The 26720-nt window shown below is 39.7% G+C and overlaps 14 protein-coding genes, 2 non-coding genes and 1 further gene across 16 annotated transcripts, besides 1 other annotated feature; 11 read left to right on the plus strand and 6 right to left on the minus strand.

The window, feature by feature from the left end:
- Positions 1-346: 346 nt before the first annotated feature.
- Positions 347-655, plus strand: TIM12 (Tim12p; the record flags this gene model as incomplete). The annotated part of the gene is made up of 1 exon (XM_003645742.1): positions 347-655. One exon carries the CDS (start codon positions 347-349, stop codon positions 653-655), a length of 309 nt encoding a protein of 102 aa, XP_003645790.1.
- A 604-nt stretch (positions 656-1259) lies between these two features.
- On the plus strand, positions 1260-3275 carry Ecym_3493 (uncharacterized protein; the record flags this gene model as incomplete). The annotated part of the gene is made up of 1 exon (XM_003645743.1): positions 1260-3275. One exon carries the CDS (start codon positions 1260-1262, stop codon positions 3273-3275), a length of 2016 nt encoding a protein of 671 aa, XP_003645791.1.
- Positions 3276-3664: 389 nt separating this feature from the next.
- On the plus strand, positions 3665-6055 carry SEC6 (SNARE-binding exocyst subunit SEC6; the record flags this gene model as incomplete). Its single annotated transcript, XM_003645744.1, has 1 exon — positions 3665-6055. The coding sequence occupies one exon, from the start codon at positions 3665-3667 to the stop codon at positions 6053-6055; it is 2391 nt and encodes a 796-aa protein (XP_003645792.1).
- Positions 6056-6128: 73 nt separating this feature from the next.
- TDA2 (Tda2p) lies at positions 6129-6491 on the minus strand (the record flags this gene model as incomplete). Its single annotated transcript, XM_003645745.1, has 1 exon — positions 6129-6491. The coding sequence occupies one exon, from the start codon at positions 6489-6491 to the stop codon at positions 6129-6131; it is 363 nt and encodes a 120-aa protein (XP_003645793.1).
- Positions 6492-6991: 500 nt separating this feature from the next.
- Positions 6992-7366, plus strand: VTC1 (Vtc1p; the record flags this gene model as incomplete). The annotated part of the gene is made up of 1 exon (XM_003645746.1): positions 6992-7366. One exon carries the CDS (start codon positions 6992-6994, stop codon positions 7364-7366), a length of 375 nt encoding a protein of 124 aa, XP_003645794.1.
- A 1015-nt stretch (positions 7367-8381) lies between these two features.
- Positions 8382-9106, plus strand: Ecym_3497 (the record flags this gene model as incomplete).
- A 1000-nt stretch (positions 9107-10106) lies between these two features.
- On the plus strand, positions 10107-10984 carry RPS24A (40S ribosomal protein eS24; the record flags this gene model as incomplete). The annotated part of the gene is made up of 2 exons (XM_003645747.1): positions 10107-10109; positions 10580-10984. The coding sequence occupies 2 exons, from the start codon at positions 10107-10109 to the stop codon at positions 10982-10984; spliced, it is 408 nt and encodes a 135-aa protein (XP_003645795.1).
- A 376-nt stretch (positions 10985-11360) lies between these two features.
- YOS1 (Yos1p) lies at positions 11361-11679 on the plus strand (the record flags this gene model as incomplete). Its single annotated transcript, XM_003645748.1, has 2 exons — positions 11361-11451; positions 11519-11679. 2 exons carry the CDS (start codon positions 11361-11363, stop codon positions 11677-11679), a joined length of 252 nt encoding a protein of 83 aa, XP_003645796.1.
- Positions 11680-11906: 227 nt separating this feature from the next.
- PTP3 (tyrosine protein phosphatase PTP3) lies at positions 11907-14345 on the minus strand (the record flags this gene model as incomplete). The annotated part of the gene is made up of 1 exon (XM_003645749.1): positions 11907-14345. One exon carries the CDS (start codon positions 14343-14345, stop codon positions 11907-11909), a length of 2439 nt encoding a protein of 812 aa, XP_003645797.1.
- A 1591-nt stretch (positions 14346-15936) lies between these two features.
- On the minus strand, positions 15937-16009 carry Ecym_3501. Its single transcript has one exon. It is a non-coding gene; the product is annotated as a tRNA-Ala (tRNA).
- Positions 16010-18004: 1995 nt separating this feature from the next.
- Positions 18005-18174: a sequence feature (soloLTR fragment).
- A 200-nt stretch (positions 18175-18374) lies between these two features.
- On the plus strand, positions 18375-18448 carry Ecym_3502. Its single transcript has one exon. It is a non-coding gene; the product is annotated as a tRNA-Ile (tRNA).
- Positions 18449-18515: 67 nt separating this feature from the next.
- On the plus strand, positions 18516-18830 carry SLO1 (Slo1p; the record flags this gene model as incomplete). The annotated part of the gene is made up of 1 exon (XM_003645750.1): positions 18516-18830. One exon carries the CDS (start codon positions 18516-18518, stop codon positions 18828-18830), a length of 315 nt encoding a protein of 104 aa, XP_003645798.1.
- Positions 18831-19067: 237 nt separating this feature from the next.
- On the plus strand, positions 19068-20198 carry ISC10 (Isc10p; the record flags this gene model as incomplete). The annotated part of the gene is made up of 1 exon (XM_003645751.1): positions 19068-20198. The coding sequence occupies one exon, from the start codon at positions 19068-19070 to the stop codon at positions 20196-20198; it is 1131 nt and encodes a 376-aa protein (XP_003645799.1).
- Positions 20199-20235: 37 nt separating this feature from the next.
- Positions 20236-21153, minus strand: ARP10 (Arp10p; the record flags this gene model as incomplete). The annotated part of the gene is made up of 1 exon (XM_003645752.1): positions 20236-21153. The coding sequence occupies one exon, from the start codon at positions 21151-21153 to the stop codon at positions 20236-20238; it is 918 nt and encodes a 305-aa protein (XP_003645800.1).
- A 176-nt stretch (positions 21154-21329) lies between these two features.
- On the plus strand, positions 21330-22754 carry TMS1 (Tms1p; the record flags this gene model as incomplete). The annotated part of the gene is made up of 1 exon (XM_003645753.1): positions 21330-22754. The coding sequence occupies one exon, from the start codon at positions 21330-21332 to the stop codon at positions 22752-22754; it is 1425 nt and encodes a 474-aa protein (XP_003645801.1).
- A 142-nt stretch (positions 22755-22896) lies between these two features.
- Positions 22897-23980, minus strand: DMC1 (recombinase DMC1; the record flags this gene model as incomplete). Its single annotated transcript, XM_003645754.1, has 2 exons — positions 22897-23769; positions 23849-23980. The coding sequence occupies 2 exons, from the start codon at positions 23978-23980 to the stop codon at positions 22897-22899; spliced, it is 1005 nt and encodes a 334-aa protein (XP_003645802.1).
- Positions 23981-24366: 386 nt separating this feature from the next.
- ARX1 (putative hydrolase) lies at positions 24367-26154 on the minus strand (the record flags this gene model as incomplete). The annotated part of the gene is made up of 1 exon (XM_003645755.1): positions 24367-26154. The coding sequence occupies one exon, from the start codon at positions 26152-26154 to the stop codon at positions 24367-24369; it is 1788 nt and encodes a 595-aa protein (XP_003645803.1).
- Between the last annotated feature and the right edge of the window lie 566 nt (positions 26155-26720).

Consider the following 26720-nt stretch of genomic DNA (forward strand, 5'->3'; position numbering starts at 1 on the left):
CCTTGTTTTAAAGACCAATTCACTAATTTATCCAACTGAAAACTCTTTGTTTTTGAATTATATACTGTGTGTCTTATACTACTTTAAAACCAATCTTGCTTTCGTCTCCTGTACCATTGTTTGCCGCTTTTTTCGCCTTTCTGTCAATGCAAACTTCTCGCCCAAATTCTTCAATGAAGTCTTTGGTTGTAGGACTACCTTCATAAACGTCAAAATACATTCTTTTCGTCAGCACCTTGAATCATCTCTATACTCGCAAGCCTGCTCTACTACTGCGAACTGTTTGCTACGTCTGAAAGTGCCTCGTTTCTACTTTTGAAAGCCTTTTTAACCCTTCCAATCGAACATGTCATTATTTCTTAACCCATACGGGTCACAAGAGGTCGATCAAGCAAAACTTGATGTCGCAGAAGTCCAATTCGATGCTATGGCTACAACATTCAATACAATGTTAAATACTTGTCTAGAAAAATGTATACCACATGACGAATACGGTGAAGCTGATCTAAATAAGGGTGAAATGTCTTGTATAGACAGGTGTATTGCAAAGATTCACTACACCAACCGTTCAATAGGTGCATTTGTTCAAGTAAAAGGGTTTACTCCACAACGGTTTTTACCTCACTACAATAAATTCAATTCTGAAGATAATTGAAGTATGTGCAACATAAAATATGTGTGTATTCTATATATGCACACGCATATATAGAGCGTACAGCTGTGCTTTGCGAAGTGGGGTTACTGGTGCTGCACACATATGGGCGGGGACGAGGCAAGGCAATAGATAATACAGACTCTATGGGGATTGATCTCTCGGATGGGGGGGATTTAAGTAATCATATATAAGTCGTTATTGTAGGCATTCCTAAATATACGCAGATCCTGTAAAGAAATTCATGGGCCGAATAGCGTTGCGTGCTTAGATCATCCAGGCCTCGCTTAGAATGATAACGTTGGTAACGTACACGCCACGGCTGTCGGATGGCGGAGGGGACCCTTTTGGAGACATTGGCACCTTAAGCTTTAAAGGTGGGATCCATTGGATATTAAGTAATGGTTATCGGCATTAAAGGCCAGTTGTCTTTGTTGGAAGAAGTGTACGTGAGCGCTCCGTGGAATGGTAAATGGGGATTGTCAGCGATTAAGTTATTTCAGTGTTCAGCGGAATATAGAAAAGTAAGAATTACGCATAATATAGAACACATAGTTGAACAGCCAAAAGGATCAAGACAAGCAGGGTTTTGGTAAACCAGGAGAGCATGGAACATCGTAGAAGTAGGCAAGGGCGTACATCAGGTGTATATGAGGAGCTGGGCGATGGGAATCATATCGGGGTGGATCAGGCGTCTTCGACCACATCAGTTGGTATTAGTAAGGTGGCCTCCAAAAACGGGGTTTTGGAAAGATATTTTGTTTTGAAACGATCAAACTGGTGGAAAAGAATCATTTTAAAATTGTGGAATGGTCCAGAAGAGCCTATAGACGAAGGTATACTTATGCACCGAAGATGGCGACTCCTCCGTGCAATAGATGATTTCCCGTCTTTGTTTAGGAGCAGGTTTCCCAGCAGAACCTCCAGACTGGTAATATTCCTAACGTACTGTGTCATTTGGTTCTTAGCATTCTTTTTCTTACTATACCCAACTTTCATAAAATTGCCATATTATATGAACACGGATGGTGAAAAGGAGAAGGTAATTACTCTAGCCTGTCATGAGACTTGGCACTGGAGAGGGAAAAATAGCTTGTGCGGATTGGACGCTGAAAAATGCATACCATTTGATGATGAAGATGTAATAATTAGATGCCCTGCCCTCTGTGATCGTAATGGTTGGACGTATTCTGCAATGACAGTCGGTGCAGATAGGGTGAAATATAAAGGTTATGTGATTGGTGGGGGTAGAACTGAAAGCCAAGGTCCGAACGAATACACACTTCCATATAGAGCAGACTCGTATCCATGTGCAAGCGGCATTCATGCAGGTATAATATCCCCAATTACAGGGGGTTGTATGAGACTTTCAATGAGCGGCGCCCAGACCAACTTCCCATCTACAGATGGACACTATGGCTTTGGCTTTTCAGTTAATTTTGATTCATTCTTTCCTTCCTCCTATAAGCTAAAAGAAGCAGACGGTTATACTTATGGATGTAATGATCCCAGATTGCACGTAACGATTGTAAACTTTTTCCTGGGCCTGCCTATATTCTACCTGTACGAAACAATAATAGGATATTGGACTATATGTATCGTCGGTTATTGGACTTTAGTATTAGCTATGGCCCCACCATTTCAAATCGAACCATATAATCGACTCTCGATAAACGAATTGTGGAGTACAGGGTTTGGTCGGTTGCTACCTCTTTGTTTCGTACTCTACGTCTTTTGGCATATAGCAATAAGAAAGCTAGCAAATGGGTCACCATTAGCTAAAGTTTTATTATGGTACCCACTATTTTGGGTTGGAATCTTGAACAATGTTACATTTGACCGCCTGCCTATAGACCGCCTGACTGCAAGTGATCTCAAAGAGCAGCCAGGCTCCATAGTTGGCTTAGCGATCATTGCATCGATAATATTGGTGTGCACTATCATACAAATGCGCGCCCTATGGAAAGCCGGTATACTTGCAAGGTATATCAAACTATATGCTGGTTTGACGGTCCTATTCTGCGTTGTTGGGAATATGCCTGGCCTGAATTTAAGATTACACCACTACATCATAGGCATACTGCTAATCCCTGCTTGCTCGACAAAAGGCTTCTCCGCATATGCATTCCAAGGTATTTTAGTCGGTATCTTTATATCAGGCATCGCGACATGGGGTTTCGATTCTATCTTGGAAACTAACTATTCAATTTTGAGGGGGGAAGCTGGTATTTTACCGGCACCGCCAAAATTTCACTTCGACTCCAACTTCCCCCATCAAATATCCTGGAACTTCACCAATACCACCTCAGAATATGAGAACCGTCAAAATCCACTAGATGGCATTTCTTTATTAATCAACGATGTAGAAACATACGTGGGTCACAATCGCACCATTGATCTAGATGTTCTGTTGCGAAAAAACTTGCAATTCTCTCAGTTAATAAATACGGCAACAGAAATTGCACATGGCAATAATCAAAACAACACTGTCAAACTATATATGCGAATTGCTAGGGGCTCAACGAAAATCTCTGCATATCGTGGAGACTACTCCTCGGCTGGCATTTTAGAATGGCCTCAAGGTATTTGGAAAGGTCCGGAAAGCGATATCGTACGAACATGAAACCTAGTCACAGTTGGACAGGCAAATCGCATAAAAAGTCGGTTTCTTCCCCTTAAACTTATGACTGGAAAAGGGATCGAAGAAAGAGACTTGAAGACCTAGTCTCATAAGGTTTTGATATCCCACCCTTCTATATTACAAAAGATATAAAGAGTTCATCACGCTACTCAGTAGTTGAACGAATATCTTCCTGTGGTCTTAGGGAAGTATTTGTTACCCGGTCTTTCATTAACTTGAGTTTATGATTTGGCCATTATTAAGAATATACATATATATAAGTGCATACATACTTGTATCTATGTACATGAACATATATACATACCCTGAATGTTCGATTGCCAGTAAAAGTGGGAGTATAGTGGTAATTTAAAGTTCTGCCGCTAAGCAAAATGGATGCCAAGGTTTTACAGAAAGTATCCGAGCTAATTAAGGATGAATCTTCGTTAAGAGATATCTCTAAGATCAAGGAGCAGTTAATTAAGGATAAGTCTACTATTGAGTATCAGTTGAACAAACTGTCCAAAAGTCGGTATGATGAAGTTCAAAACTGTTTAGAGATGATAAGCTCTGCAACTAATTATGTGAATTCGCTTCGGGATAATCTGCGGAATATTGATAAGTTAAGTCAAGAGAATAAGTCTTCAATTGAGAAGTACGAGGTGATTAACGAGGTGACTAGGATTCATGAACTTATTGAGAGGACTACCGATATATATGACCGTATTGTAAAGTTCAATGATTTCTGTAACAAAATTGAGAGTTGCATAGATGAGGAGATAAGCTTGGATGCCCTTGAATCTGGATGCCCGCAGTTGTTATATATTCATTTTATGGTGAACATGGCCAGAGATTTCCAAGAGCAAATGACAGTAATGGCAAATGTATCTACTGAAGATGTACAACGAACGATAAAAAAAGTATTCTCGAGGCTACCTGATTTGGTGAAGAAATTCGATAAATTGCTGGAGACTATAATATATGATATGCTGGAAGCTGTAAGGACAGAAAACAGGTCTTTGCTATTGAAGTTATTCAAGATTGTTGATTTTGAGATCCGTGAGGATGCTAAGATATTAGAAACGCAACAAATAATTAAAACCAAAGAGCTGGAGCAGGAATCTACGAAGCTTAAGAAATTGCCATCAAAACTTGCTCGATTGGAAGATAATACTGAAGCAAAGGCGGTGGACTACCCAACGGACCATGCGTTGTTTGAAGAGATCATGAATGGTACTATTCAAACACGAACGAATACTCGTGGATATGGCGAGTTTTTTTTCAAGACACTTGAAAAGTCCATAGTAGAGTTATTTATAGATGTGAGAAAGGAGTACTCTGGCGAACGGCAATTTGAGGTCTTGGATAATTTAGATTGGATATTTAACGAACTAATTCTTGCTAAAGACCATCTCAGCAAACTGTGCCCCAAGGATTGGGACATTTTCCAGAAGTATTACAATGCCTTCTACAAAGCACTTAACGGTTTAATTACTGAATTGATAAACTCAGAACCCGAATCACTTATTATACTACACATACTTGACTTTGATAAATCTTTTATCAAGACGTTGAGAAAAGATTTCGGCTTCAGCAAAGAGGAGGCTGTCAGCATTATCGGCGAAAAGCAGAAGGAGCAACTGCTCCAAGATTACTTGCAACTCATAGTCAACAAGATGAGAGAATGGTTAAATAACTTGGAGAAAACAGAAATGACCGTTTTTTTGGAAAGAACCACACCTCCTAATATGGATTCAGAGAGTTTATTATTCTTAGACGGTACAAAGACTTGTTTCCAAATGTTTACCCAACAGGTTGAAGTTGCAGCAGGCTCTGGTCAAGCTCGGATCCTCGTCGGGGTCGTTGAAAGATTTTGTGAGCTATTGTTTCAACGCCAAAACAACTGGATGCGTGCTATTAGCAGTGAGGTTGTAAAATGCATTCAATACAACCATAAGTACGAGGAAAATCCAAAAAACATCTCCAAAGAACATGAATGTGCTGGTGGTCTTGTAGAATACCTTGTTGCTGTCGCAAACGATCAAATGAAAGCTGCAGATTACGCAGTGGCCATATCGCAAAAATATGGCTCAATGGTTTCAAAAGTCCATGAACGTACTATCACCAATCGTATTGAGGAGACCTTAGATGGTTTTGCAGAAGTTGCTAAGTGTAGTAATACGGGCCTAGTCGCTTTAATATTTGACGACCTACGCAAACCTTACACTGAAGTCTTCAGCAAAAACTGGTACACAGGCAACCAGGCTCAACAGATTGCCGACACCATTTACGAATACTTGAGTGATATTAGAACCCAGATGAACCCTTTCGTTTACTCAACCCTGGTCGAAGCTGTCATTGAAGAAACAATCCTCCGTTTCATCGGCGCCCTAAAGTTTGAACATACTTTTAAAAACAAGCAAAATAAATTCCTCGACTGCATGAAGCGTGACTTCGAGATCTTTTACAGGCTGTTCATCCAATTCATCCCAAATGAAGAAAAACACATAATCGATGAAAAGTTCAAACTCATGGAGTTTTTCATGGACTTCAGCTGCAGCTCTATAGAACTAATCCCAGAAACATGGTCCCACTGTCTTCAAATATATTGGGATACTCCACTTGAATTACTTCAAAGCATCCTCAAGTGTAGAAAAGACGTAGATAATTCAACAGCGAAAATCCTGCTAGCAGAGGCAACTGCCATAAGTTCTGATACCACTCGCACGGCTGCTTTAAAGAATCAGGACGTACAACCCACCTTCATTAGTCGTTTTAAATAGCAAACCAAACTAAACAAAAAAACAAAAGTTATATGTACATATAATATAACCTCCAATGAAAAAAAGCTATCTACTACTTACTAATCCATACAACACTTATCAACACCTCCCTATCGTTCCTGGATACCCTATGTGTTAGTTGCCCGTCCCGTTCTGCATCCCAAGAAGCTCCTAACCGTCCATGAACCTCCATTCCAGGGGTTCCAATTCCCTGAACTTCCGTAACATTGACTAAATACTTGTATTGCGATGATATCTCATTTAAACGCTCAACCACACTTGTCAAATCCCCCAAGTATTCCTCTTGTTCCCCGAATTCCTGGTCCAAAATCTCTCTTAACCGCTCAGCGGTAAATGGACAATTCTTATTTGTCGCATTTTCCTCAACCTCATAAATCTTATATTCCCCATGCACGTGATCAATATCCCCTACCATCTTGCTCGCTTATATATATGTAGACAGCTAGATAGATACTCACGAACCTCGCACACTACAAAAAGTGAATGTGAATACAAAAACTATTTTTTGTCCTTTTCCTTTCTACTGCTTCCTATCCCTTGTTTAACTGACTGTTCTTCTTCTCCAGCACGCCTTATTCCTCTTCAAAGTAAGCCACCGCCGCCTCAACGCCAAACGGGCCACCTCATCATTTACGATAACAAACATGACATCCGTACACCACGACAGAAGTGAAACCACGTGCTCACAAATTTCCGCCGCTCGTCGCACGAGGTTGTTCGAAGCAACTCATATAACTTAAAACCATAAGGGTTTAAAGGAATAGAGCCACTGATTCTGCTTCCAGCTATTGCGATCGTTACATGGCCATGAAACATTAAAAGAAGATTATCAAAAGCCAAGTAAGAAGACAGACATTATTCTTAAATTAGTTCTTGTAAGAATAGCGACATAAGACATATCGACACACGCCAAATATGTCTTCTGCTCCTTTGTTACAGAAAGCGCCCGGTAAGAAGATTGCTCTACCCACCAGGGTCGAGCCCAAGGTTTTCTTTGCCAATGAGCGGACGTTTTTATCGTGGTTGAATTTTACTGTGATGATTGGAGGGTTGGGTATCGGTTTATTGAATTTTGGTGATAATGTAGGTCGGTTTAGTGCTGCTTTATTTACATTAGTTGCCATGGCTACTATGATGTATGCATTAGTCACTTATCATTGGCGTGCAGCAGCGATTCGTCGTAGGGGCACCGGCCCCTATGACGATAGAATAGGGCCTACGATGCTTTGTTTCTTTCTATTAGTAGCTGTTATTGTGAATTTTATCTTACGTTTGAACTATCAATCATGAAAATGATTGATGATCATTGATGATCATGGATGGTGAATGATTGATTGACAAAAACCAAAGGGCATCACTTGCTCCTCTTCAGAAGAGAAGGAAGAGGGGCGAGGTTGTAGAAAAGAGCAGGTATGACAGGTGACACTGGATCAAATCCCGTTGTGTGAGTGTCTCTGTCATTATAGCTAAAAAAGCCTTGGTGTATACATATGGTAGGTAAGTCATGCGCTTCTATGTTTGTTTTATTTCGAGTTAAGGTTAATATTTCAGTTTAAAGGAGAGTCAATAAGAGAGGAGATTGAGCGTGTGTTGCTGCAGAGATCCAAATGGCCGTTTTTCTGTTAGGGATCTCCTTTAGAGAGGCAATGGATGAGCTGGGATTTAGCGGATGATCGGCTTTTCGAAATGTTGAAAATGAGTCGAACTCGCTGAATGGCTACAGTGCTACTGGCGCTGGCGAGACCTCGTTTGCCTTGGGGCCTGGCCCATATGCGAGGTGCCATTTTGGGCTTCGAGCAGCAAAGAGTCGTACCTTGCGTCACTGGCGCTACGCAAAAACAGTATGGAAATATTTTTTCACTGGTAGTTCAATCCTTTTAGCGTTAACAAAAGGTTTGAGGTATTAGAGGGTGAATAGATGGGTTCTAACATGATCTTCTGTTTTAGATAGTGCTATTTTTTTTAGATCCAGGTAGATAATAAGATATGTCCGATGTCCACCTGTTGTTCGAATCTACACTCTGATCTAGTATATGCTATCATACATTCACGACAAGGGCAGATAGACTTCTGAAGCATTTGAATTTCAATACTGGTCAAAAAAATCAGATGTGTATGGAGCGTCAATAAGATGATGTTGGTTTTTGTGGTAGCCGCAGCTAGGAAAAGCTTTAGAACCTTGATCTACAACTGAGTCACCTCTATGACCAATACTTTTATTTTGCAGCGTTCTATTGATATACATGTTTAAATTCTTTCTACAATCGAATCCTCAGATAATGGTAAGTCTTCGTATATTCGCGAAATGATGCGGCGCTTGTATCCAAGTACTTGTAATCATGTGCTGGTTGGGCAGATAAAATATATGGACCTATGACTGATACGAGGCCAAGGCATATATCGCACACGAAGGTAGAGAGCCAATTGGGGCTTGTGGGGCAGATCATTAAATGAAATGTTCCTATTACTAACGCCATCATGGAAGATTGGTTCTGCGTTGACTACTGGCAGTGGTCCGTGTTAAAATAAATCGTGCAGAAGCGACACTGCTATATGCGTTTTTTTGTATGTGCCTTGGAAGCGAGTGTGCGATTAAGATTATTCTTGGTTTTGGTAAGTATGTTGAGGAGAGACTCTATACATACCTAGATGTTAAGAAGGATGTAGTTACCTGATATAAAGACGGCTACAGAGAACTATATTATTATGAGAGTGTGCACCTGTCTATTAAGAATATAGCATTTTGAATTGAATGGTAAATCCCCTAATATTGTTTTTGCTGACTTCGGATATTTGACAAATCTGCAAAGCCCATTGCCTTGGAGAGTTCCTCTGCATTCTCGTGGAATATGCAGCTCTGGATCCAAAGATTTATCCAAGATGCGGTTTACGAAAATGCCTTCCTTATAAAAATTCCGAGTTTTAAAACAGAAAGTTTAGAAGTCGATCGCCCCATCTGAAACGGGCTCCTCAAAGGCAGGCCAGCAATCTGAAATGCAGCATAGGACAAAAATATTATCCATGCTGTAGTGCAAAAATACAAGCTGTTGGCTTAGGACAGTGGAGACCAATGCTTAAACGATCCAAGGGCTTTTTTTATTAACCTAGCAGTAAGTTACCAATGTAGTAGTCAAAGAAGAATTTTTGATCCTATAGTAATGACCTTATTTCCATTCTTTGTGTGGTCGACGAAGTGATTAACATAACCAATAAATTTCAGAGCGCCTTAATCTTGGTATTCGTACCATTAAGCTCAAAAACTCAGTGGAGATCTTAAACCACATCACAGGTAGGCTTCCTTCAGGTAATGCTTATTATATATATAATTGCTTGCATGAAAAATGTTGCCCTTGGCAATTTCAGACAATCTGCAATGGCGCAGGAATATGCAACCAACTCTAGCAACTAACTACGCACAAACAACGACTGTGAAAACGGCAACATCTGAATAAACTAATAAACGCTGATTTCACCTTACTCTGCAATGTCTTATGTATGAATGAATATATTTAAAACTCCATAGAAGAGTAGCTGTTGCCCATCCGAAAAATCATTCGTTGCAAGATCCCTCCAATACATATGACTGCTACACCCACACATTATATCTACACCCAGACAACCCACTTTAAATAGTCAGTTGCCGCGCTGTAGCACGCTTAGTTATTTGTCGCGGTTTGTTACTGGGCGGGTTGGGCTGCTGCGCTGGGGGAGGGCGGGACTGTGGGCTTGCACCGCCTGGAGACCCAGCCTGGCGACTTGCAGCAGCTTCACTACTGTCGCGGCCTGCGGGGTAACTCTGGTGAGAGTGTCTCTGCTCGTCCGCCAGCACCTTCCTTACGCTAGGCGGGCGGACGTTCTGTCTAGCGGAGGCCCAGCCTAGCTTACACCGAGGCCTCGTACCACCATCTCCCCCTCCCATCCGAGGATTGAGACTTTTTTCAAATGTGTATAATGAACGAACGGTATATTTGAGAGATATTCAGGTCTACCACTATCGATCGAAAGCCTACTACCAAGGATACAAACAGAAATGGTATGTTAGAAATGCTAGGACTATAGTATTGTCCGTGAACTAAATCAAGAACACTCTCCCTATGACAGAACAGGACGACATATTAGAGATGAGAAAGTCATATCGAGACATGGTTTTAGAAAATTAGTGGGTTAGATATACTGGGGACTTTATATTGCAAAGAGAGAAAATAGGTTTTGCAAGGTTCTTTTGGAGCGAAAGAATGTAGGAGGCTTTAACTATTACAGTAGCTCTTTATTGGGGGGATTTTTAGAGTTTTAGTGGGATCCTACAGGAAAAAGCATGTGGTTGCAGTGAAACATTAGCAAGTTACGATATAATAGAGTAAATGGGTATTTTCAATAATGAAAACTGGTTGTGTGTCTTACGACTGCGTTGAGCTGATTTATTATGGTCGTCGGTGGGGGGATCTAATTGAAATTTTTGAGTTTTTGCGAACTAGTGTTACTAACGTGAAATTTTTATTACAGTCTGACGCTATTACTATCCGTACTAGAAAGGTTATCACCAACCCATTGTTGGCTAGAAAGCAATTCGTTGTTGATGTTTTGCACCCAAACAGAGCCAATGTTTCCAAGGATGAATTAAGAGAAAAGTTGGCTGAAGCTTACAAGGCTGACAAGGACACTGTTTCTGTGTTTGGTTTCAGAACTCAATTCGGTGGTGGTAAGTCTACTGGTTTTGGTTTGGTCTACAACTCTGTTGCTGATGCCAAGAAGTTCGAACCAGCCTATAGATTGGTGAGATACGGTATGGCCGAAAAGGTCGAGAAGCCTTCCAGACAGCAAAGAAAGCAAAGAAAGAACAGAGGCAAGAAGATCTTTGGTACTGGTAAGAGATTGGCCAAGAAGACCGCGAGACGTAACGCTGACTAAACCAATTCTCATCATTAATTCACTTATAAATATTTTTGTATATGTGTGTTTTAATATAACTTAAAATATAAATCAAATCTATCATTTTGTTCTATATGCGTTGCAGACGTTTATCCGGGTCATGGGTAAGAGGAGTGATACTCTGCTGTGGCCTCAGTGCCTCATTTAGAAAGTACTAGAGGCCCGTTCGCTTGTTTTACGTTTTACATAACTTTCATTTTGCGTCTTGGTGTGTGCATGCATTATCATCATAACTTGACAAGGACGGAAACATGAAGACGGAAAGTTTAAGCGGTTCTAAAATTTAATGAACACCGGCACAATGTAAGAAGAACACTGTGTGAGCGAATTAAGGGTAAATCGGCAAAATAGTAAGATGATTTTTGGATTAGGAAGGTTATTTTATGTTGTATTATTGCTAGTGAATGCAGTTGCGGTGTTGAATGAGCAGAGGTTCTTGAGGAGGAGTATGTTAGGAGATTTTTTAAGGATTATTAATGCAACATGATGGAAACTAACATATGTACAACACAGTTGGTTTAGGGTCGAAATCAAATCAACCATCGTTCGGTCAACCGGAAAACTCTACGAAGTCGAAGTTAATACATTTGATAAGCGCTGTTCAGACGCTACTGAGGATACCGTTAATTGCAATCAATATTCTGGTGATCGTATACGAGTTAATTCTAGGTTAGAATGTGAGAAATTTGCAGCCTCAAGATGCATATACTCAGCCGTTGGCAGAATTATACAGGAGTATGGGCTTGTGTCAAATTTTCAGTTGTTTTGTATCCTTTAATTTTAGTTGTTGTCAATGAATGACTGGTAACATTATGACATTAAGTCATTCGTACATACAAGAATGCCTAGTGAGTGGACTCACCATTATAAAATTTCTTTAGTTATAACCGGTAGTTTGTACTTACAGCTCGTTTTTCTTACTACATAGAAAGTCCTCTAAAATATCCAATTCCCCCATAGAATTCGTGAAAGAACCCAAACCAACGTTGTCGCCACCACACGTGTTATTATTCAGGTGAAGTTTGAAGTATGACAACATGCAATCATATATGAATAAAAATTGATTAATGTTTTGAACCATCGAGATTCTTTGTTTCCTGAATCGATCAATAGTTATTACTATTGGATCAAACAAGTTGTTATTATCATGGTGATTTGCTTCCCATTGTATTTCATGAGCGTCGATATTCTTAAGATTTGAGACTATTGTATCAACAGTGCAGAAAGTACCGGTTCTACCGCAACCTGCAGAACAGTGCACTAATACTGTCGGCAGATCACCCTTATTAAAAACCCCCCGCTTGAACAACTCAGAGATTATGAAATTTTTAATATCAAGCATACTGAGGATATCTGTAGGATTTACCAATACACCAAGATCTGGCCAATCTTTGATCTGTATTTGGAATATTTGAAATGTTGATTTTCCAGAATTGAACGTTAATTTGATCCTCCTCAAATATAGGTTATTTTCTTTTCGCTCTTGAAGCAATGCAACTTGAATCCCGTTATAATCTCCCTCTGCCCAAAATTTACAACATTTCTCCAACCCGTTTTCAAATTCATCTGTCAGAGTAATTACTATTGGTACTCGATTGTTTATAATACATGTGTAAAAATCGTGAATTGTCTCCGAAAGAGGTGCTTGAGTGGCGATGTATCTAACAGTATTATTAGATGGACTATCACCAGTAGTAAAGGGTCCCGTCAAGTAATTTGCATTAATATAAGTGTCGACAACACCGTTATAATGCGGTTCCTGTGAGAGTTTTGTAATTTCCAGGTCTCGCCTCAGTATAACCCTTGTATGCTCATAAGGGAATATATCTTTGTATCGATTTTTACTACCCAATTCAACACCAGACGAGATGGATATCTGACGATCGTATTCATCGTCTTCTTCAGAGTAACCACCATCCAAAGAAGATGTTTTGTGACCCGGTTTTTGTTCTGTGATTTGTTCTGAAGATAGTGGGGGCATCTTTAATAGCCTGTCCAATCTGGTACGCTCAATAATATCCAAGCGTTGGAATTTTTCAATAAATTGCATTTTCGACGACTTGTCCATCAAATTCCGAAACCACCTAGGCATGACTGCATTAATTTGTTCCGCATCGTACGTTTCAGTTATTGCATCAAACTCGAGTTGAAAACTGAGTTTCAATGGAAATTTGTAATACTGCTGTTGTGGAGTGCTGGGATTTGTAAAATACTCTGAACTGGACAACTTTCTATTTTCATTAAGGTCTACGGCATCCAAATAACTTTCCAAGTTACTGTTTTCTTCGAATTGCCTCATTTTAAAAACATGTTGGAAGGACTGTGACGAGCCAGCTAAATTCTGTCGTGGTGCATGTGGTAACTGAAATTTGAACAGATGAGATATAGGTGAAGAAAATGTCGGTGAGCAAACTGGCACTAAAGGAGACCCCTGTGTTGAAGGTGGAGTTGATAGAGATGAAGTAGACGAATAATAAACTGCAGGTGGTTGTAAAAGTTCTCTGTCATACTCCATCGGTGATGATTCTGCTAAATCTGGAAACTGTGATTGAAATTGAGGAAACCCACCGGATAGTATGTAAACATCAGGCTTCCTTTGACCTTGATTCGGCCAGTCATTATCCAAAAACTTTGATGAAATTCCGAAACACGCAAGGCTAACCCTCCCATCGGGCTTCACATCCGTATTGTCATATATAACAACAGAGAACGAATCCTTGTCATTTTCACTATACTCTTCCTTCAACTTCTCCTTTATTAGATTCCTTTCATACGCCGGAAGATTATCTAATAACCTTTGCAAACTAAAGTTTTTCCTTTTTAAAAGTGTTGAAGGCAAACTTATATGAATGGAATCTTTTATATGTGCCTTTGAATACTCCATATATGGCCTGGTATCTATGACGATTATATTTTTAGCTGCCCCATAAGTCTCATCATGGTCCAATAACATATTTGCCAATGGTTTACAATCTATCGTTTTACAACCACTATGTAATTGGAACCTCGTATTATTTCCATTTGTGCATGTAGGTTTAAAACCAGATAATGATAGCGTCGCCGCACCACTATTTATTCCATATGGTGATCCTGCGCTACCTAGGCAGCCAGAAGGACAACCACTAAGAGGTGTATGAAGAGGGTCCTCCAATGAGCGCGACCTATGCCGGCATGCTGCCACAACACTATGAGATTGGGAAGTAGGCGCATTATTACCGCCCTGGAGATCGTCCACCAAGGTAGATGCGTTGGATAAAATCGACATCGAATCCGATAAAGATGGTTTGTGGTTGTGCTTAACTGACAAATCAGATCTTACACAACAATTATCCTTAAGCATTATTATAGTCTTCTAATCAAGATCCAAAACCAACAAAGCAAAAGGATGAAGGTAGAAAGACAAAGAAGTAACAACGAAGAGGATACACTTCCCTAACTCTTATCAATGGGCTCCAAAATCACACTCACACAACAAGTACAACCTGCTAAACCGTTTCTACTACTGAATATACGCGACACTCAAAAGGATAAGAAATAACTTCGTATGCTCCGTCCAAACCGTTGGTAAATGTCGTAAAACCTCAACAAAATAAATCTGAAAGCCTAACCACCGTTCCGTTTTTCCACCCCCCCCCCAATAATCCTAGAGGAACAACTACTTATTTCAACTGCAACGATCTATCAATCTCGTCCTTCAATCCAATAAATCCTCTATACCTGTTTATATCTATCGTTCCCAATTTGTGAGTTTAGATTGTTTTACTTTTTTCACGTAGAATCCAGGACTTTTTCAAATCAAGGCAAAGGGTCTGTGAAAAGTGTTAAATGAAAAAGTATACGAAGCTTTTAGGAAATTGATTTGCTTTGTATGAGATTAGACGATTAGTCGTTCTATGTTTTTATATATCACCTTGTGATGAAATTCTTCCCAACAACAAAAAAATCCGTAGTCGGTCAGCTGTCTTTGTCTTTATCGCTCTCTGCTGTCGCTCCAACTTCTGCTCTTTCTCTTTTATGGTGTCTTAAAGTTTCCGTGTTGTTGATAAAAACGGTATTTAATGGAAATATAACTGATATGGATAGAAAAAGGGATTAGCTTAACTGTGGAATTACGTGTGGATTTATAAAGATGCTCGCACGGCCCAACTTGGCAGGTAAAATTGCTGTCGGACCTTGAACAGGTTGCTCAAGGCGTTTAGAAAGTTGAATAAAAAACTTCTTGGGGGGCTTAGATTATGTAACATTGCTACAGGAAATTGGTTATATATGACGCTATGTTCACGCTACGGGAAGGGACGTAGAGATCAACGTCTCGCACTGGACGAATGTAGATAATAATCGTATCAAGGAGCTCGCCTTCTGAAGATTGAAGCTATATATATCTATGTGTATAGGAGCAGTGAGGAAGGGAAATAAAAGGGCAAGATAAAGGTACAAAACACTTGTAACGGCGACATTGTTGTTATTCCTCTTTTGCTATTCTTGGAAATCATGTTTTAAAAGCTTTTTAAATATTGAACATTCCAGGCTAAAACATTTTTAGTTTTCCAAACTCAGACAGGTTCTAGAACGCCGCCGCATCTTCATAGATTTTCCCAAAAAACGAATTTTTTTTGGCTTGAAAGGCCCAAATCGATTGTAGAGTAATGAAAACGAATAGCAGAATTAGTGTGTGTTTCTGTAAGGGTTATTATGTATCTATTTGTGACTTATTCATTGAGGTAGCCTCACCTGACGAGAGATCGAGGAATGACGAAGGTTGTTGCAAAAGGGCGTGTTTTCCGAACAATGCAGGCAAACCAGGGAGGATGACAGCATATGGTCCTCAGGAGCTTTGTCCTGTACATGTATATGTAAACTGAACTCATAAATATGCACAAGAACGACACATGAGCATACAAATCGGGTGGTCTATTCAACTAAAAAGATAATGGACAAAACCGGAATCGAACCGGGGACCTCTTCCTTGCAAGGGAAGCGCGCTACCAACTGCGCCATTTGCCCAAGAGTATAGTGGTCGTGTGGTTTGACACTTAGTACCTGCTCAGGGCTGATCACGCTCGAAAAAGGAACGGTCTGGACCACCACCGTCGGAAGGTGCTGCATCTAAGTTCTGAGGGCTACTCGCAGATAGCGTTGGGAGCATATATCCAGTAGGCTTTCCACTGCTGCCCAGCTACTGTTTTTCACTTCTAAAAACACGTGATATGATATTTAAAGACCATTCATGCCAGATTAAAATCTCCTGGTCCCAAAAAGAACAGATATAGGCACGGAGGTACATGCATACATTTTAGTAGCAAAAGGGACCACCAGTAGCAGTTTAATGGGTTTAAGAATAGGCAACATACTCGACATACTTTTTATGTCAATTGAAATGGTATTGCTTACATAGAGACAACAACAAAAAAAATTGCACAGTTCCTTCATTTGGAGTGAAGTGGTTATCCCACTCCAATTCAATTTTATAATTGAGACGGCGAAAAGAAATATGCCAGTGTTTTCTTCTAATGACATAAGAAGGTTGCAAATCACCTTTTAAAAAGTCTGCAGAGCCTGGGGAGCAGCTTAGTGGGTGAATAGCGAGTGGTGGTTCATTGAGAAATATGAGCAATTCATGTGCGCGACCGTGTGGAGAAAAACCGGGCTATATTCTTTTTGTCTCATATACACACTCTTGTCACAAATGTGAAATCTTAAAACAAGGTAGACATCAGAAGCCGAATAAGTAGACCTTTAGTGGCGATGGCAGATCGTACATACGTAATAAATCGTTGAATGATCGGAGGAAAAAAAAGAAGAAGCCCTGGCACGACAAACTAATGAATAAAAAGTAAACCTGTTTTTAATTAGAAATGTATTCAGTCGTCTGCTGAAAAAAATCGGTTTTTAGTCAATGCTGGCTTTGAGATTCTTACCTAGTTTTAGAGAGGCTCTTAGGATGGCCGGGTCAATTTCGGTATTAATTTAAGAGCTGCGGTCTAGATAAAAAAACCGCAACGTAGGAGTTAGTTATTCTCCATTACACACATTCGTAATTCTGACAATTTTTGTCTTCTTTAAAGGGCAGGGACCTCATTGCTAATTGCTAGTACCATGAGCGGGATTCACTATTGTGACCGAACGACCTGGGCCCATTCCAGTTTAAATTTTCTACTGGGGTTTCCTTAAAGTAATGCAGATGTTTTGATCAACCTTCTTTGTCAATTAAGTCCCACGGTCCTCCAACCCTACTCCCCTCCAGGTGGTGGAACGGTTGCCGCTCTATTACTTTCTGAGCGACAGGCCATTTCTGTGTGAACTTCCGCTGCGCATTCTAATTTTTATGTGTAGATTATATTATTGAATTTTGTCGCTCAATTGGTTGATTGGTGACGGCTTCGAGCCCCGAGATATGTCAGCAAAAACATTATTCATTTATCCAGAGTTAACGCACACAGCGATTCCGATTTTTTTTGGAATTCTGTAGTGTCGACTGATCAATACCTTGTTTCATTTGATGTGCTGATACGCATCTTCTTGCTACCTATCACACCTAGAGGTTTGTTTCTGTAATAGAGTAGATTAATAAGAAATACATTTGAGAAAATGTAAGATATTATACGACTGATTGTTGTTGGTCATCATCGTCTATCTGTAAGGTACTTTAAACGATAAAATCATTTTGCTTCTGTAATTTATTAAAGTTTTTAACTAAACAGGCAATTTATAAATCTGTAGAACGACGACACCTCTAACAAAGGATGTAATGCAGGGTTTCTAGTGAAGATCCTACGTACATATCATAAAAAGGTGCAAAAACAGATATTACATAGGCCCATTTGGTGGTGCATGTTCCCTTCGTGACATGACGTGGGCTGTTTTTTAGCTTCTTTGTAGAAATTTCTACTTACTATATGTCTAGCTATGTATCTATCGGATCGTAGCGTGACAGAATAGTGGTGCGATATCTTGACACGATCGCTCGGCGGAGAGCAGGTGATGCTTAGTTATACGCACTGTCGGGGGCCACTAGATGAGGTCACGTGCTAGCTTGAACTTCTCGTCACGTGCCAACTAATACTTAGGTTGATGATCAGTTACTGTTTATATAGTCTCTAATCTGGCTCAACTACCCTCTAGGGATCTAGCTGGACCTAGCATCTAATCTAATCTAGCTAGCTGGGTCTCACACTGATACATCATTGTGGGTTTCACGCTGGCATCCTCACAGTGACTATCAGCCTCATATCCGCCTGACAGCTCTGATACGCTGCTTCTTAGCTTGGTTGTCGCTGTCCACTAGCTTCTCTTTTGATTTTACGACACGCACATGATAACTTATATGGTTCTTTAAACAATTATAACTTAACGTTTGCTGAATATTGTAGGTTCCTTGGCCCAGTTGGTTAAGGCACCGTGCTAATAACGCGGGGATCAGCGGTTCGATCCCGCTAGGAACCATTTTTGAGGCCAATGTGCTTATTTTTGTCAAATCTCTCTAACAAAATTAGATATATCCGGGGAGTGAATGGTTAAATCACTACTACGTATTACACGAATACACTCTGGAATCGATTGTTGTTCACGGGAGCGGATGAGTGAACAATTGGAGTCGTCTACGTTAGAGGAAGGTGATAGGTCGGGTTCTATATGTCCACGTGATAAAGATATTAGAGATGATTCTTTGCAGGATAGAAATGTAGATCGACATGAACATTTGGAAGAGTTGGTGAAGAGAGCTACTGCACAGAAAGTTATTTGCCAACAATTGAGACAGGAAAATACTTACCTTCAAGAATATTTAGAGAATATAATGGGTTCAGGTAATGTGTTGGGAAAGTGACTAATATTAAAAGTTGTTCAGCAAGTTCTTATTGACGCAGGAACGACAAGCAGTTTTCAGCATTATTATTACTAGAAAGGAAGTAGACACCAAACTTTGTGGATATTTGCAGTATGATGATACTGATAGTATTAAATACAAAAATTTCATACTTAATGGTGTTTTCTGGTGGACCAATATTTTTATTGATCTCGGTTGACTACAAGGAATTAATAAGGATAAGCAACTATTCTAATAATGGCTACAAATGTGGATGAAAACTACCACCAAACATGGGGGATCCCATCTGTACTAAGTCTAAAAAGCAAGAACTTGAACTCTCCGACGATTAATCCATTGAATAACGGTGCACTTTCACAACAGAAGCAGCCATATAAAGGGCTATCTAAGAGGCCATCTAAGAGACAAGCGAAGGGACTTACTAAGGTACCAATCAAGAGCCCAATCTTGGCTACAATCAAGGAGCCGATGACAAAGGGTCCTGCAAAGCCTCCTGCAAAGCTTCCTGCCAAGCCTCCTGCAAAGCTTCCTGCCAAGCCTCCTGCAAAGCTTCCTGCCAAGCCTCCTTCAATTCTTTTATCTCATAAACCTAAAGTTGAGCTAAAATTTCCGGTGCCTTTTGTAAATGATCTTAAAAAAGTTGTTTTAGATGAGCAGACAGAAGATCTTGTTAGGTATCTCAGAAAACCAGATCCGTTAGTAACGCGAAATCGCGAAAGAAGTGCATCCAATTTCACTTTGTTGACGCCAATCAGCTCAATATATTTTCCCGAGTCACCGAGTGTTTTACTGGATAGAATTGATAAAACGTTATTTGAAGGATCCTCTATGTTGGAGCCGCGGTTGGTCAAGAGTTTTAAAAAATATAACGCACCAAAATTACTACCTGATGATGCCCCTTTGAATTTGGCTGTGTTAGGAAAGCCCTTGCCCGGATATGATATTGGGCCATTGTATGAGAATAAATATTCTTCTAGTCCTATAGATGCAGAAGATGATTGTGAGAAAAAGTGCCTTGCAATATTGTATTCAGAGTTGAACAAAGGTGAGTTACCTCCATTCAAGAAAGAGTTGGAGTTGAATGAAAAGGCAGAAATGGTTCACTGGTATGACTATGCGTTGTACAAATTATTTGGTATTGACAGATATGGATACTTTACTTTAAAGGCAGAAAAGGATTGGTATCAACTACATCCATGGGGTTTGTTGGATCAGGACTCGGATGAATATAGTGACGATTTTGGAGACATTAATGAGAGTGTAACAAGTGAGGTAGATGCGTTCGAACCTGGTGATGAAATATTTCACGGCTTCTTACATAGATCTGATTCAGGTTCTGTAATGTCACTAGATCGTTATTTGAGTTAACAATAATGTATGTGGTTGAGTATTGTTTATCTGAATTTTACATAAACCTCTGTAACTGCCAATCTGGAACAATCCCACTGCTTTTAAATTCCTCTCTATTGACTTCCATTTGGTCTAAATCATTGTGCATGAGTGAATGATATGTATAAATGCTTCCACCCTGCCAAACTTTAAGGATATTTATTCCCCGGGCATTAGTATGTGCATACCTTAAATTTTCTATTAAACGTTCCTTGAGTCCTTGAATTTTTGATAGTCCCCCTATAATTATAACATTTTGTAGAACTTTACTCTTCACATCTATAGGCAATTGTTTAATGGATTCCAGGACTAAGGAAATAATAGGAAATTCGTCTATGTCACATTCAGGATCCTGCTTATTTATATTCCAAAGTATTTCCATGCAATCCTCAATGTCACGCCATTCGATTTGAACGCCGTTGCAGTTAATGTCAGTATCTAATTTAATCATTCGTACAATCTTCTCCCCATCAATCTCGAATGTAGAAGATAACTTACTGCCAATCCATTTAGCTCCTATTTTACTAATACCCATATGCTGTTCTAATATTCTCATATCCATAATTGGAGCAACCACCGTATTCTCCCACCCAATGTCAACAACTATTGCATCCGTTACACCTCCCGCGACGCATGCCATCAATATGTCAGGCAAAAATACCACGCTGCTGACCATAAGCCTATCCAGTAATACATGACATAATCGCTTCTTTTTAGGTACATCTAGCAGCACATTCTCTAAAATTACAATTTTAAGTCGATTTGGCATGCACATAATAGTATCATGAATCCAGAATCTCATTAAATCAAATACGGCCAACTCATCTTCTAGCCAGTCAGCGGGGATTTGCCTCATATCTATAGGATCTATGTCACCTGCCCTTCCACATACGCAAAACTTGTTCCCTAATTGGATAACCACAGGAACTTCCATATTTATAGCCTCTTATTCACTACTCTTGAATACTTTCACCACGCCTTTTGGGTTTTGTAAAACAAAGACTCCCAACGAATTTCGGACCATCTTAAAAATAAGGAGAACATGTGGATTTCGTACGCACTAATAATTCCATTCACATATAATTGAAGACAACGAATAATACAAACAAAATGGGTGCTTTAGTATCCCTTCCCATCAATGTCGGGGTTACTTTTGTTTCTTCTTGCTTGGGATCCTGCTGTTCCTCAGCTATGAACAAAACCTTCAGTTCAATAAGCAATGCCAACTCCTCTTTCGCAACAAGAATGCTGTATGCTGTGTGGCTTCTTTTTAATTCGTTGATATCATGGATAGCGATGTCATCTAACCACTCCTTACTATGGCCTGGTAAAACTTGTACAGAGTCTGGAGAGTGTGGCTTTTTCACTGTCCATAGATTGAACTTCTCGCTGGGCATAATGCATTTGATACTAGCAGCAGCGCTCATAAACGTGAAATCAACAAGGGATCCAAGGGCAAAAATGCAGAACAGTTGGTGGTGGTTGAAAGTGATTATATATCTACTGTTTATTATTTTGTCCTTCACTATTCCCAATGAATTTTACATTTTCTTCTCGAAATGGGTTAGTCTTCCTAGTGGAACGCTATTTATATTAACTGGTTTGGTCCTTCTAGTGGATTTTGCACATGAATGGGCTGAAACCTGTATTCAACATGTTGAATTAGAGGACGAAGATTCAGGGTTTTGGCAAAAGTTTTTAATTATCGGGACTGCCTTCATGTATGCGTCTGCGCTCGCCATGAATATTACCATGTTTGTACTCTTTTGTCGCGATAAATGTAAGATAAACAATGTGGCTCTTGCAATCAATATTATATTACATATTATCACCTCTGTGGCTTCCGTTCATCCCTCTGTACAGGAATACAATCCAAAATGTGGATTTGCACAAAGTGCTATGGTTGGCGTATATTGTACATACCTAACAATGAGTGCAATGGCTTCGGAACCAGATGATAAACAATGTAATCCATTGATTAGATCCAGCGGTACTCGTAAAGCCTCTGTAATTCTGGGGTCAATATTCACCTTTGTTGCAATTGCTTATACAACCACAAGAGCGGCTGCAAATTCAGCCTTCCAGATTGAATCTAATAGAGCACTTTATTTAGCTGGTGATGATATTATGGAATACGAAGGCATCACGCAATCGAGGCATCAATTGAGACAAGAAGCTGTCAGAAAAGCTGTTCAAGAAGGTTCACTCCCGGAAAGCGTTTTATCCGATAATCAATGGACAGAAACAGACATTGATTCTGAGACAGGTGACGCCTACATTGACGATGAAAAGTATTCTACAAAGTATAACTATTCTCTGTTTCATATAATATTTTTCTTGGCCACCCAGTGGATAGCAATTCTATTGACTATAAATATCAATCAGGATGATATGGATGATTTTATACCCGTAGGAAGGACCTATTTCTATTCTTGGGTCAAGATAATTAGTGCATGGATTTGTTACGTTTTATATGGTTGGAGTTTAATTGCCCCAATGGTGATGCCAGAAAGGTTTGAAAACGAGTTTTATTAAAGAATAAAAATTTGTTAAGTTAAATAGTATAACTTTATATATTTCAGGTTTATTATGTATAATAGGACCAATTCGGATGAAGGACTATATAGGACAAAGATTTCCATAAGTACTAGCAAATTTGTGGGTAGAATGTCAATTATCAATCATCAGAGTCAGTTATACCTTTTTCGCCAATCACATATACACATTCCCTTTCAGGCATATCTGGGGAATCCTGCAATTTAGCTACACGTTCTTCACCACGTCCCTTTCTCAGCAATATTCTTGTTGCACTAGCATGCGCCAAAACATGCCCACCAACGGGCTTCCTACCATCTGCACTAGCAAATAAAGCCGAGGCACCAGGATCGCTTTGAACCTGATTAGTCATAAACACTGCCACATTGTAGTCTTCAGCAATCCTGTTCAAACGAGACAAGTGTTGATTCAATCTTTGCTGACGTTCATTTAGCTCTCCTCTACCGCAATAATCAACCCTAAAATTCGCCATGATGGAATCGACTATTAAGAGCCGATATTCACCAGAAGATAACTGCTGTCCTAGCTGCTCAACTAGTTCCATCTGATGTTCACTATTTAGAGCTCTAGCGTAAGAAACATTTTCCAAACATATATCAGGGTCTAATTCATACCTTGCTGCAATTTGTTTAATTCTTTCTGGTCTGAAAGTCCCCTCCGTATCAATGTACGCTACTTTGCCTTCCCCACCACCTAATTCTCTGGGTAGTTGCGCAGTGACACACAAGGTATGAGACATCTGAGTCTTACCGCAACGAAATTCCCCAAAAACTTCAGTTATAGACATCGTCATCACACCACCACCAAGAATTGAATCCAACTGCTTCGATCCAGTAGATATGGAAAAAACACGCTTTCTGATGTCTAACTGCACAGTCGCTGGTATAAAACCAACCTGAATAATTTTCCCTGCTGCTTCCTTTACTTTCTCTACCTTCACTTCACTAAATCCCTTGATTTTCAGTAGATTCCGACGCGTAGTAGATAATACAGTCTATAAAACGAATGTTTTTGTTAGTATGACACTTTAGATTAACATTTCTTTCTCTTGAAATACACATCGCATAACATACATTAACACTAAAAATCCCACTAGCTTTCAATTTCTGCAGATCCGAAGCATTAATACCATAGCTCTGTAGTTCATCAACGCTAATAATACTGTTTTGATTATCAACCTCTGTTTCCGTTTCCGTTGCTGACATTGGCGGCTATATTCGTTGTGACAAAGTCCTTTGTTATTGCTGATTATATTTGTGATAGTAACTCTGATAGAATAGAAAAACAACTGTATTTCTCTATAGCTCTTCTCAACCTGTGGCCTCTTATCCTAAATAACAGACTTATAAATATATAGATTAGTATAAATAAATGTATATTCATTATATAAACGTTTAAACAAGTTTGCCACCTCCAAGATTCATTAAATGTTTTGGCCGAAAGTATTAAGAGGTGTATGGGTTTATATCACTCATATTACATAATCAAGAGTCTATTTACGTTCGATTAGGTAATACGTCAGGTAGAAATAGTAGTATACATTGCAATCCTTATGATAGTGCTTGCTGGGTGAAGGACAAATAAAACACAATTATTCCATAACCATGTCAGGGTTAATTGGAGTGACGGTATCTTTCATATTCTTCATTTTCCAAGGTTGAGTTTCGCGAATTGTTAGACCGAATCGCTTATCTTTTGACAATTGAGCTAGTTGAAAAATACCTTGGCTAATTTTATCAGAGCTGTTCAATTCATATTTAGAATGAACCCAACTAGTTCTGGTGCAACTTCCGCCATTTAACTTCAAAAGTTCTTCTTTACCTGAAGATGTTATGGAACTACTGCAGAGAACGACAGTTATGGACTTACGTGCAACTGGAACGGAAATAGCTTCCTTCATGAGTGCTTTCAACTTCAAAGATGAGATATTCAATTGAGGCAAAGGAAGTTCATGACCAGGAAGCGCTTGTTCATTAGCATCGATGCCGTGGGATCCAGTTGGGTTTGCAGCTTTTAAGATGGTATCCCAAGGAATTAGCTTGCACACCTGGATGCTTTTCACGGTTGCCAAATAATTGTTTGTAATTTCGCTTAAACCCAGTCTCAAGGGTTTAAGTTCCTTGGAAATGGTTTCCCAATCAGGGTTTTCAATGTCTAATGGGAATGCGTTGGACAGGTGGGATAGCTTCTTTGGGAAAACACCTGATTTGTCCAACTTATTCAACAATTGTCTAGAAGATTTCAATTTTAGGACCTGTTGTTGTGCAAAGTCTCGGCATATTATGCTTGGTCTAGCAACCAGGGTCTCCTGGTTGTGAGACTTGCCACTGTACTGATCAACAGACTGTAAGGTGATTAGACCGCGAGGCAATCCATCCAATGGAGCCATCTGTAGATCAATCAAATAAACCTCTCCTGGTAAAACTGAAAAGTCATCTGTTGCAATAGCGCTGTCGTTAGTAAATCCATTGCCCTTCTTAGATTTAACAACATCTTTGTCTTCAACGCTAGCAGATAAAAGCTCGGCCTCTTGGTGAGATTCTGTCCAGTACACACCCTTAACATTTCTTTCCGCAACAACGCCTTCATACTGACCAGCTAAAAACCTTCTAATCCTGCGAACACGGGATCCTGGAACTAAAGCACAGTTATATGTCTTAGCAATCGTATCTACCACTAGTCTAATCAAAGAACCCGTCACCTGTCTCTCTGGGAAAGCAGCTGGAAGTTTTTCTGGGGCTAATGCGCAAGCCAATAAAGAAGTTACGCTTTCGACAGCAATGTGTGTTGCAGCAATAGCATCTGCCTTAGGTCCCAAGAGAGGTCCAGCAGGCACCAATTCCTGCGTTTCTTCGCTCGTAATTGTTGGATAAATCACAAGTGTATGAGATACCTGCGATGTATATCCATCGATATGACAGCCTAAGGTTATCTTCACAACGTCACCCTCCTGCAAAAAACCAGCAACTGCACTCTTCCTACCCTGGCAAACAGATTCTCTCTTCTTCCCCATGGCATGATCCTTATTCCAATGCGTTAGATTGCTTGCATCATCTAATTCTGGGGCCCAACCTTTACTTATCTCATCAATATCAATCGTTGTAGGATGAGCAATTCCTTTTTCATTTACCTTGTTAGCAAACACATCATTGATGCAAGTTTGCATAAAAGAATCACTTAACGAACATAATTCAGATATTGAAAGTGGCGTGGAATACTTCTTAAAATGGTAAGAATTGTTGATCAACCTGACTAGAAATTTCAACGTAGTTTCTGTGATCTGCCCAGCGGTACGGTATTTTTCCAGATTATGCTCCTGTAATACGTTCTTATCATTCAGCAGCAACTGCGTATCTTCATTAGAGATCGCTAAAGCCATTATTAAATGTACCTTCACTAGTTATATTTCTCTAATCCTTGAGTATCACTATACAAAGTCACACTGAATGCTATATTTTTCTTTTATTCTTCTTTACTTCTCATCTCATCTCATCTCACCTTTCCACATCAGAAAATTTTTCGGTTAGACTGAGAGAGGCTCGAGGAAGTCTCGAGAGCACAATATAGAAAAAGAAACGCTTCTTTCGAAAGACCGACCGGAATATCTATACAGTGATAGCATATTTCGTATCGGCGTTTCAAAGGTTCCGTGTCACTTTGCATAGTTGAAAGCCCTGCATTTTCTTGGTCTTTCTATAAGGTCCATAAGCACCTGCTTAGCCTACAAACTTCTAGCTCTTTATTGGAAAACCGTTACCTGCGTCTTATTTCAAGACTTCTATGTGTGAAAAAGATAAAATACATAACGCATTATTACACTGACATCTAAAACCACCGTGCCCAGTACATAGGTCCTTTCCTGCACTCTAAATCTGACATCTATGTCTTTACTCTGATGTTCTTCTTCACGCGGTTTAACTACGGATGTGTGTTTGTGCCTGCAGT

This window comes from Eremothecium cymbalariae, chromosome 3 (genome assembly GCF_000235365.1).
Source record: "Eremothecium cymbalariae DBVPG#7215 chromosome 3, complete sequence".
NCBI lineage: Eukaryota > Fungi > Ascomycota > Saccharomycetes > Saccharomycetales > Saccharomycetaceae > Eremothecium > Eremothecium cymbalariae.